The 12,529-nt window shown below is 36.7% G+C and overlaps 1 protein-coding gene across 1 annotated transcript; it reads right to left on the bottom strand.

The window, feature by feature from the left end:
* Nucleotides 1-9,128: 9,128 nt before the first annotated feature.
* LOC111244853 (uncharacterized) lies at nt 9,129-10,911 on the bottom strand. Its single transcript, XM_022792340.2, has 2 exons — nt 10,413-10,911; nt 9,129-9,599 (listed from the first exon to the last, which is right to left on the bottom strand). Exons 1-2 carry the CDS (start codon nt 10,545-10,547, stop codon nt 9,261-9,263), a joined length of 474 nt encoding a protein of 157 aa, XP_022648075.1. The 5' UTR covers nt 10,548-10,911; the 3' UTR covers nt 9,129-9,260.
* Nucleotides 10,912-12,529: the final 1,618 nt, after the last annotated feature.

The raw sequence follows: 12,529 nt of genomic DNA, 5'->3' as shown, positions 1-12,529 counted from the left end.
CATGCTAATTCATATATGCTACAAAATTTGTGTAAATAAAAACGTTTTTTATGCTTACTTTTGTTGTCTTGTTTTAATGCTTAACTAAAGATTAGATGTTTTCTTTTTCTACTATAAATAGCCACCTTATTTTGAATTTCGATATTTAGTACACATTCCATGCAGTAAAGTGCCAAAACAGGCGTGTACATTACAGTAATGTTAATTAATATCATTAGACTACAGTTGACACGCGAGAAGTCCTTCTTATATATAAACCGTCATTATCGAATAAAAAACTTGATAAGGTAAGTTGCAATTAAATCGCATTTAAGTATACGCTTCTTTCAAAATATTTGTACTGATAATAGGTTTAGTATGTATCGCAATGATTAACGTAATGCAGCAAATTCTGATGATTTGATGATTAAATAAAAATAAGTTTTTAAAACATTCGTTGGAACTATACAATTGTAGAATTTTTATAGATTGCTTACCCAAGGTGCGACAACTAGTTTAGTTACTTATTTCGTTGGTTTCCGCAAACAGAAAAAATGCTTAAGCTGTTCAGGCTTGTCATGTCATCACCGGCCCAATAAAGATAGAACACGCGAGCTGGTTAAGATACCATGCGCTTAGACAGCATTTTTAAAGGGCAGTTGGTGTTAATTCTAGTTTCAATAGGAAAGACTTACTTTCTTCCTAATTCTATTATTCAGTAAACGTTGATATGCTTAGCTCTGATATATTCAAGGATGCTAACGGATCAGACCCTTACACTAAATGAAAAGAAACATTTGTACTTTGACGGCTTAGTGTCACTCAATTAAAAATAAGTTTAAACAGCGCATGCAACGATTGTTCTCGATTAAATGCAATTCTGGTAAACAAGATGAGAAGCCGAATTCGTTTTAAGTGGCAGCATCGCAAAATTGATAGATATGTAAAACGCTGTATCACAATTTTTATCGTAAAAGCGCAAATTTTTGAGCACTGAGCACGAAATTTTATAAAAATGTAAATACGAGAAATCAGAGTATCTCGATACGAACTAGAATAAGGATCCCAGCCATAATACAGCAGGACATTATGGATTGAAAATAAATAATCTGCATTGAACACGTCGAAACCTGTAAAGCGTACTCCAGAAGCATTTCATGCAAACTTTTGGAAAACAGCTAAAACGAGTTGGATTTTTAGCCGGTCCAATTATTTTAGAAAGTAATTTGGGTCTTCCCGTGCAGTTGCTTTAAATATCATTGTACCGTTTGCTATAGTATAATAAAACTTAGTGACCCCTAGATTAAAGGTAATAGTTCTTTATCATGCGGTAATATCCAAAATAACTTATTATTTTACACGTTGCTGAACGAATTAGTCTCTGGTTGAAAAAAGATTAGAACGTTCTGTTTCAACATAGACGTAAATGCACATGCGTTGGATTATAAAAGAAACTATCGAAATATTCTCTGGTAACTTCATATTAATTCCTTGTATTATCTCATGGGGATGTTTCAAACTCTACATATTCACATAAATCGAGCTCCCGAACCTAAACCATTAGCTATACTCTTCTATATATATATATATATATAAATTTCCAGTATGCTGTCCTGTTACCCGCGCACGAAGTGAGCTTTCAACCTGTCCAATTTCATGACTCGCGTAGGTGTCACTTTGCACACTGCTTTTGGATTGTATCGGCCGTTGTAATTCAAATGACGCTATTTTACTACTTCCGCCCTTGTTCTTTAACGCAAAATAGACAATAGTGCAGTGCTCACCCCGGGGTTGTGTATTTTGTATTACCGGCTGCTGCTCTCAGCCAGATTTATAAATCGTTAGCGTCAGTTAACCTCGGTTACTACTCAGTACGCTCCATATTTTCTCTTCATCCTTAGCTTATGTCAATATTGCTATTTTATCCTTATTACATAGTAACATATCATGTAAAATGTATGCAAACAACCTAAATAGGTCTTTTGATGTTTTTAAATATATTGATTTTAAGCCACACGGTTAAGGTTTCCCTTAACGTCTGCCAATTTTATTTAGATAATTTAATTAGTCGGGTATGAGCAACCCAGTAAGAAAGTAACTCGGTAGGAAATTATGTCAGTGGTGTGCCATTTCGAGACCTCAGTCATATATTCCGCTCAGTTTATTATTCAACTCAACAGCTGGACTTTGCTGATGTAGTGCGATTATTTGCACTAAAAAACGGTAACGATAATGATAATAAGGTTGACTTGTCGAATGATGGTAATGAATGGTCTGGAGTATGTTGGTCGATGCTTGAAGTATAGACAAAGCCGATGTTTTACTTGACCTAATTTGAGAAATGGATCAGTTCTTATGTACTGTTACTACCTTTGCAATTAACAATTCACCCAACAATTTAGGCAATCGAAATCATGTTGTTTTAACGAGTATGATGTATAATCAATTGCATCTATTTTGAAACATTAAGTTTTTGTTGCCGTTCTTCTCTTAGTTCGGTGTTATCATTTCTTCCATATGGCCCAACACTTTTCACATGAAATTATGCTTCAAACCGAAAATATTATTTCCTAAAATACGCCTCATAAAATATGTGCCAAATAATATGCACTTGTAAGAACTTATGTAAGAACTTCGTATAAAATAAAATCAGTTGATATAAAATGACAAAACCGATGATAAGTTAAGCAAACAATAAAAAACGGACTACATATATATGATTGAACAACTACTCAAGAAAAAGTAAAGTCACAAACAAATAGTATTTAAAATAGATTATGTAAATCGAAACCGTATTTGTCGATTGTTTTCAGTTGTTTTTCTTAAGTCGGTTTAAAATACTTTATAATGTTCGATCACGTAACTGTAATTCCTTGTTGATTTTGTACTTCCTAATATTCCCATATATTAAATTGAATAATAGGTTATCGTTGAATATTTTTTATTGCTGTTTATATATATATATAAGTATATAACCTTCAAAATTTATGGTAACAGTAATAAACAATATTCAGGGAGAACCTAATATTCAATTTAATATATGGAAGAATATGAAGAATATATATGTATGCACCTCTCGTGAATGTTCACAAAGTTTTCTCGTTTTTACTCTCGCCGGAAGATACCGGTTTTCGTTTCGGAAACGTTTTCCAATTACGTTTTCGAATACGATTGCACAGTTAACAGAAAAGGTGAAAATCTCTTGGTGTAGAGTTATGAAAACATGCAGAGTGCAATAAAACCCTTCATTTGAAGTCCAGGAGGGCAGCTTTGACGATGTTTGTTGTATGCGGCCACGTATTTTCATGCAGCAGAATGACCTGGCCTCATTTGTCCGATTTTTAATTTAACTATCTAATTGAGGCCTAATGAACGTGCCGACCAACTGTCTTGTTAGTAGAAAGTAATTCTTAGTGAATCAGACCCTTTTAATCCCACCAAACGCAACGTATAGCCTTGTTTGGATGAAAATCTAGTCGGACCTTTCGTCTTAGCCTTCTGGTTAATCCCTGAACCTTCTTTTCTAGAGTTATCTATTCCCATTTCCGATTCATACTGATGTGCAGATACCACTTCTCAACAGTAACAATTTTCGTTAAAAATCGGTTAGGTGACCGCGTGACACTCGATGCCGAGCAAGATGCTAGGGCACAATGTTAAGCCGTGTATTCCTTGTTGTATTCTGAATGTTTTGAGATCCTTAAGCTCCAAACCTCATATATTTTAAGTTTTACGTAAGGTGTCGCCGTTACGCATTTCATCAAAGGCATTAAAAGCCTTAAAGTGACAAACAATGGTCCTGTGGTTGTAGTTTATTTTTCGACCAATTCTCGAGATGCCTGTTAGCCGTCTTTCTTCAAAAATGCCTCCAGATGGTCGTCATCAGATTCAAACGGTCAGTCAGTAGAGTGCATTATATAGTAGAATACCGTTTCCAAATTTCACAAACCACTGTTACAAAGCGGTGCTCTTAGCGCTAGCATCATTGTTGTATATAGCCTGACCAAACTGCATAGTATAGAAGTGTCGAAAATAATTTCTTCTATCTGGAACATCTATTTTTAGAATTGAAGTTGCGCTCATTACATAATACCTACAATATACCGATAGAGTGTAAAAGCGCTTTCAAACAGTGTATAAGAAGTAAGTATCAAGTGAGGAGAAATGAGAAGAGTTTAAAAAAACATGGGAACTTGATGCACAACCTCATACCAAGTAATATATTGCAAAAAGATTGCTGCATTTTATTCTAACTTCAGCAACAAATTAATGGATTATATATTTAACTCTCTACCACCTTCTCCCGTTCCTGAACGAATTTGTTAATTCTCTTTCGCTATACGTTTTGAGGTTTGGTGCTGAAGAACTCGCCTTGTGTCACAAAAGACCCGCTTTATTGCCAAATGTAGTATTCAGAGCTATCGGAAAAAGTGGTTTTTCATCAGCACGAAATTTAAGTAAATGGTGAGGCAAAAAAGTCTTCTACTCAGGCCTTTACAGGGTTGCTTCAACAGCTTTTGCCATGTCTGGTCTAACATTATCTTAAAGAAAGATCACTTTGCCTTTTCCACCGGATCTTTTTTGATAGCTTCGCTTATTCAAGACAAGTAAGTCATATACAGATATTTATTGACAGTCTTGATTTTTTTCAATCAAAAGCTTTTTTCAATGTATAGAGCCCTTCAGGTCCCACCAAACGCAGATTATTCTGACTAACTCTCGGATTAAACATATCGCTTTGAGCCCTACAGTCCTTTCTCCGCTTCATATCGTAGAAATACCATTCCTCTTCATGTTAAAAATTCTCTGAAGAGACCTTTTATCATAGTTACGATTGTTTGGGGTTGGGCAAAATATTGAGAAACAATGAGAAACATTTTACTAAGTCCATAGGGCACTCGGGTTTTCCATTTTTGACAAAAATTGTATGCATTCAGGATTCCCGATGATAGTCTGTACTTATCTTCTTAGTTAATTCACGAGGTTCACCTGTTTGCCTTCAAGATTTTCATCGACCTGAAATGATCAACCGGCTTTAGGTATATTTTTCAGATTAAGAACTAAGCAAACTCACTCCAGCACACCCTTAGTTATAACATTTGCTATATACGGTCCAAATAACTCTAGACGTTTCGGCAGATTTTTGAGCTCAGCAAATAACGATGTAGAACGGGTGTCGAAATAATTCTCCCTCCTCTATGACCCGGTTGTATTATTGCACAATAAACGGAATTTCATATTCAGATGGATAAATCTGTCAAAGACAATCTTCAGGAAACCACAGATATTCGTGCGATGTACGACGTAGAATCCATGCTAACGAGAACTTCTCAAACGTGGTTTAAGAAACTTAATATCTTGGAATTAAAAATGCACCCTGTTTAAATCGATCATTAGTTGTCGAGGGAAACCACCTAAAACAATCGTCAATGATCGGTAATGATGGTCGGCAGCAGTTACTAAATGTTGCAGACATATGGTTCGTAGTAATACGACTATCGGCAGGTCTCCCGAATCTACAAAATGAAATTAAAAACACATGCCTTTCAGTATTTTGTTTGGCATCGAACAATATGTGATCACAGCAAATCCTAGTGTTCTACATGGAATCGTTACGGATAGCAGGAGTAAACGTTAAATTTTAACTTTTAAGACAGATCTCTATCCGGAAAGGAATATGAATTGCATTCAGTGGTTAGGAAGCTTTATTACACCCAGAAATGCTTAACAAAAGCAACACGGTCAATGAAAATCCGTCTATGACACGGTTGCATCAGGTGCACAAAGCTACCCCACGGAAGTGATCTGACAGACAAGGCAGCGTTATCCTTCTCTACGACAATTCCAGACCTCACATAGCAAAAGTCGTAAAAACTGCCCTGCAAAGAAACCTAGGCTCAACTTCTCCTTTACGGTCTCTTGGGACTACTGTTCTCCATCTAGTACGGTTTTTGTATATACAGTTGCGTTTTGTACATTGACATGTTTCGCATAACCTATATGAGATTTCATCTCCTTCTCTAAAGTCTCATTCACCAGTTGGTTGTTCAATTCTTGTGATTTTTTGTAAATATTTTTTTAAAACTACTTTTCATTATTGTAGGTGATAATTGTTGTTTTGCACCCACCATATTGTCTAAGCTTCGTGCCAAGGGTTATCTTGAATGACGAAAAAGGAAGGGTAGCGAGAAGCATTATTAACGGAGAAAGAGCGAAGAAAACAGATGGCGGAATGGAAGTATTTTTTGAGGTCGATTTTAAAGATCAGAGAGAAACTAATTGTAAGTCCAGGTGCACGTTGAATTATACCACAAGCAAAATCGGCGTGCACGCAAAGTCCCTTACACGTATTTTTTTTAACATAGGTTTTTAATGAGTATATAAGTTCCACAGCATCTGAAGCGAACACCTTAGTCCCCGTCCTGAAATTATAATCTTTCATGATCGTAAAAGATGAAATTTGTAACGGAATTTTCCTTTCATTGAAGCCGGTTTCTAAAACTGGTTGACCGAGCTCACACCACACCCAAATGTGTTTCACGGACGGAACAAATGAATTGATTGCGTAATGGGAGAAAGCTGTAGAAAATTACGGCACATACACAATACAGTCAATTGTTGTTGTTATATATAAAAAAAAATATTATTGCTAACCTAACAGTCTATGCACAAACACATACTTTGTATTTATGAAGTACTACTTATATCGCTTTCTCGTCTTTTATATGATTCTGTCAATGCTCTCTCCACCGACTCACCTTTAAGAAGTGCGAAGTGTAGGCCGAAGGTGTCGACTTCATAAAGAATATTGTTATAAATAAAAAAAAGATATTTTCTGCTATGGCACCACGACGCCCTACAGCTCACACAACATGATACTTTAGACCAATCATAACAGTTATCTTTTTTCTTTAGTTAAAGAACCCTCTTGCTTTTCTCTTCCCGACATTAATTTAGACCCTACAGGAATTTGCCACCCTAGACGCCTGCTGCTAGTAGTAATACGGACTGCCACTAAGATAATCGCTGCACTTTAACTTTCAATAATTTAAGGATCTTTTGGTAACGTGAGTAGGCTTTTAAGTGCAAAAGATATTCTTCCTTTTACAATACTACTCTCTATCCAAAAAAGTGATGATTATTATTCGCGGAAAGTAATGGCCGTCTGTCTACATTAGGTTGCCGAAGAGGTATTGACTGTTTTTGATCCGAAATTCAGAATATTTTTTTGCAAAGAATATTACTGAACTATATATTCGTATTTTTGCTCGATGACCTTCTACCATTATTATTGTAATATTATAATCCCATCATCGTGAAACGTCTGTAGGTTTTTGATGAAAAGCCGCGACACTTAATGTTTGAATTTCTCCCTGAAAAACTCCTTTGATGGTGTTAGTTTGCGATCCCAAGTAGATCATAGTCTGAAAGCGCAAGACCGAGCTATACGGGAAATGCATTAAAATTTCCTACACAAGTTTTTTTTTACAAAAGAAAATGACGTCTTTCTTTATATTTACTAGTTGTGCTTGATTTTATTCAATAACTTCTTGTAATCTGGTAAGTCGACAGAGGGGGACCGCCCAATTGTCAGACGATAAGGCACAATCCTTCCACAACATTACAAATCACTCTTTGGTATCAGTTTGAACTTTGCCAACTATACTGAAACTTATCTTATTCTTTCTTCTCTACCTATTATTGTCGTGTACGATCCGCTTTTCGTTGTCCGCGGCCAACCGCCTAAAAAATGGCTCGATTTTGTTGCGTTTGTGTAGTTTGGCAAATGGAAATATGAGCAAGTAAATTATTTTGCAATAATTCATGTGACATTTATAGATCAAGCTTTGTTCATAGCTGGCTTTTTTACAGCGGTTTAAAAATGTTTAGTTTGTAGTACACTCGCGTTGATCTCATTTCCCTAATAATTCCATCAACTTTTTTCAAAATTGATTGGTCACTTCTAGGAACACCTTTTACATTGATATTTATATGTCAGAAACGATGGAACTATTTTTGGGCTGTTTATTTCAATAAGAAGTCTCAACCATATACAGCATATTTTTAAAAGGGCCTGGGCAGCATTTATGCCTTTATCGTAATAAAATCGTGAAATATGGCGATATTTGGTAGACATTTTACTCATCTTTAAAGCCATCTATCTTAAATCGGAATTTTTACGTATCTATTATTGTCCAGGCCTTAGCGTTTCAAAAAACATGGACGCTGACTCATATTACTAGACCTATGAATTGAGGTACGTTATTTGAAAATCTAGTTGTAAAACGGTCAATACTTTTTTGACCATTCATTTTATACATAATACAGTACTTAAATATGGAAAACTTTAGCGGTTTGTCATAACGGGTACGCATACATTCATCATTCTTCGCCGCGAGTGTTTTTTGTAGAACACAACCAAATCATCATGGTGGAAAACGATACCTCGTTTTCGTCATTTGAGCGAATTCAAATTGCTTACTATGAATTATTTACAGATACTTAATTTTAAGTATTTTGAAAATTACGAGTGATCTATACCCGAAATGCAACTGTAATAGCGGTGTCATTTATACTGAATACACATGACCGTCAAGAGTGAAACTTTAGCGCATGTGACGAAGCATAAGAATTCATCGCCCTACCCTGAGCATACTGAGTGCGATATTTGCAATGTTAGGTACTATATAGGAAAAGGGCCAAAAGATATAATCCTATAACTTTTTCGTAAGGGCCTGTGTAATGAGATGGTATGAAGTTACGATCTTCATCGCTTTTGCGTGAAGTGGATATTGACTATCCTTTTGTTGCCTATTAACTATTGTTAATATAATTCTTTATTACAATACAATTAAACAAAAAATTACCTTCATTTTTCGTAAACTGCAATTTTTTTATTTCTCATGCTTTACCCATCTATTTTTTACTAGCAAAGTAAAAAATTAACATTAATAAAGTAAAACATACCAGTGACCAATTACATCGAAAACTGTCAAGCATGCACGAATAACAACTCTAATAAATCATTAAGTAATACAATGCTTTCTGTCCGTTCATGATTTGTGCCTAAATAAAGATGAACTTCATAGTATAAATGTTAAAATGTTTGTAAGAGAACCTCAGACTATTCTCTCAAATACGCTTCCAAGTGATGTTGTCAAAAGGACATTTATTTTCTCCTTCTAGTATTAGGTAGCAAACCCGGCAGGACAGAGTAACTGAGAATTACTAATTTCATCTTATAGACACTTCTCGATGGCACACATGATTCAGTAAGCTTATTATGTATCAGATGGCCTGCAAGTGCCACAAGCTGGGCACAGATTGGGTTTGGCGACAGCTTTTGCTGCGGGTAACAAGTATTCTGATATTCCAATGGTTGTGTCGTTATCCGATGAGCTATTCTCTTTAACAAGCTTTATTAGATTATCAAAAGAGAAGTACTTATACTTCGGCATATTTATCCTTGCATCTTCAGAACTACATGCGCTCATTCCACAGGCCGGACTCGCGCCGTGCGGAAGGTCGTAAATGCGAGCCATATGCTCAATAACTTCCGGGGGCATTTCGCGTCGGATCTGAAGCTTCTCTCGAACAGCCTTCCTCGTATCATCAGTCTCCTTAATTCACAAAATTACCATCAAAATTATACAAAGATGTGCTCGTATAAATGTAGCTGTGAAACCTTTTCCTTGAAAAATAGAAGTGGCCTATTTACAAGGTATCTAAACCTTGAAGCCTTAATTCATCACAGTGTTGTGCATAAGCCGATGGTGGAACTTGAACAAATGACCCCCTTGCTCTTTCAGCCAGAGGTTTAACAGTCCAGGCCACCGTGCTGACAATAAGGCCTATGCTAAAAATCCATGTTCTGTACTTTCTTAACTGAAGCTGTAATGTGTAAAACAGTAACTGAGTACCGTTCGAGAGCAGAGACCTTGGTTTAAGTTAGTAAAGTGGTTAGATTTTATCGATCAATTCCTTAGACCATTATGCAGTAATGGTTTAAATAGGAGTACAGTCACAGTTACGAACCATTTAACTTCAAACCAGACTTCGTAGCAAAAATTTTGTCTTTATTTTGTTTTAATTATATCCAATAGTTTTAATTAGGATAGCATACCACTTTTGAGCGTAAAATTTAGAAGAAGTCTGAAAATCCTAAGAAAGCATACACTCGAAAACCAGATTTGAGCCTTTGAGATATTTCACGTAAACCAGGTGCGTAACCGGGACTTTAACAATGGTAAGGCAATGTTTTGAACAAAAAGCAAGCTGTCTGTACTTCCATTTACGAAAAATATTGCTAAACCTTGCGCCTATCATATATTTTCAATACCAATATTTTCTAACTCGATGAATATTACTTTCCTTTTACATCGTGTTCACGTGGATTTGGACAGACATAAGAGAAGTCGGTTTCGTTTACTTACACTTTCCGATTCACGAAACCTTCCGGCACAGAGGCAATCGTCTGAACACGCTGGTTTACTGCAACACACGGTCACCAACAGAACAGCCGAGAAACAACACAGAAATATGGCTACAACTCCTAACCACAAAGACATCGTTCTCTCGCCCAATAACAACACTGCCCCGTTTCATAATCAGCAAATTAGCGAATATAATGATAGGGTACTACAACTAGCCCTATGTATTACTCAGTATTTACTTTAGAAATAGATCAAAGGGTTCTTGCTTCAATTGCAGCGCTCAACTGTGTCGGTGTGGTAGAGCCTGTCTGTATCATACAACTACTAGTATTTTAATTCATCTTCTGAGCTAGGCCATCTCGAACTGGACGTCAGCTCTTCCAATCGTATTAATAAAGCATCGTTGTTGGGCAGCAAACCTTAATAAGGTATCAACGTTTGTCAGTTTTTCAGGAGGCTCTCTCATAGGTGTTTTGAAAACCAACGTGAGTAGGGATTAAGTCAAATACGTCGGAGAAAATGACTCTCTATGAAGGAAGACAGATATAGACACACATGGCTGTCGGATTAAATTTAATAGTTCCCTCAGGACTATCACTCACCTAGAAAAATAAACCTCTACTGCGTAAACTTGATTTGAAAAAAGCCCTGTATCGGGGTCATGGGTCTTTCTGGTGTAGATTGATGTTAAGGTCTATTCGCATCATTTCGTCGGGATCCTATAATTTTCGGTTTATCTAGCTTTGAAAGTATCGGCTGTAAGATGATTACAATTGCCATTGCGCCCGTCGTACCCTGGATGCCTTTAAATCACTGGCTACACAAAATCGGCAGCAGAGCCATTGGCCGTAGCGTGCATAATGATAGGAAGACATATGCCATGCAGCGCAACAAATATTTGGAACAGAAATAGGCTTTTCCGTTAAGATAGGCCAAGCGTCAGTAATATATAAGTAGCTCGGCCCCTACGTCTCTGCATCGCGTCCATCACCTCATCAGTTCTCACCAACCACTTCTTTTGAATTTTCTCATCTAGTGACACCGTATTTCAGGAGGTCTCACCATTAGCGTAATCTGAAACGAAGACAAAAGGCTGGGCCAGGAGTTGTCTATCCTGAAAGTGACTCAAGCGGTCAAGTGCTTACTTTCGGAGAAGACAATACCTCCGTGTTGGCCAACTAATCTTTTTGTTCTTTATCGCTCCGTCCTCATTGTCGTGATGCAGTGTTTCTCGTTATTCCAAATAAAGGGCGACCCAATCCAACAGGAGTCGTGGGGTAGAATCTTGCCTGGATGATCCCTTAACCTCTTTTCCCTGTCGTGCTTAAGAAGTGTTTGAGTATAATAAGTGGGCCCAAAAATCGGCGAAAAGCCCTAATTTAAGCAGACGGTGTTGTTGTTCACCGGGGTAACCAGTTCTATGTGCAGTGGGGCCATGTCGAACAAAACCCGGAACGGGCTTGACCGGTTTTTTTATCGCCTATGCGGAGTACAGGAGTTTCATAAACAAAATGAAATTGTGCTTGTATTGAATGTAGACAACCTCGTAATCTGTATCATACTTCTCGCTGTCCACAAGTTCAATCATAGGGCAGTATGGCTCAGTAACTAATCGGAAAACGGTAGTATCATGGTGTATAATGTATAATGCAATTATTGGTGGGTTCTAGGTTGACCATTCCAAAAGCCTTTTGACATTAGAAGTTACATTAGCGTTACCTAAACTTGTTAAGCCATCATCTTTATGGTATAGGATAACATATAATTTTAGTATGTATAGAATACAAAGTTGTTATAAATCTATATTTTCCAAGCGTTCAGAATGGTACCTGATTAAATTAGTTCAAGTGATCGTCCTATACCTTTCAGTTTCAGCGTATCTCTTCGGCTGCTTCATGGTGCTTGAACTTTTCGTCCTCCGAACAGTCTCGATCATCGTCATTAGCATTGAAAGTTACGTTTCACATAAACTGCTTCAGTCATTTGAGATTCTCTCTTCTACTTTAACTAGGTTTCTACCGTTCAACCAATTACTTTCCTATTACAGTTCAATGTCTTGTAGCAATATTTCTTTTCGCTGTATCAAGAGACTAACTAAAGAAAAATCACTGAATACT

The sequence above is a fragment of the Varroa destructor genome, unplaced genomic scaffold, assembly GCF_002443255.2.
Source record: "Varroa destructor unplaced genomic scaffold, Vdes_3.0 BEIS01000002.1, whole genome shotgun sequence".
NCBI lineage: Eukaryota > Metazoa > Arthropoda > Arachnida > Mesostigmata > Varroidae > Varroa > Varroa destructor.
This window is presented reverse-complemented; position numbering and strand designations above follow the sequence as displayed.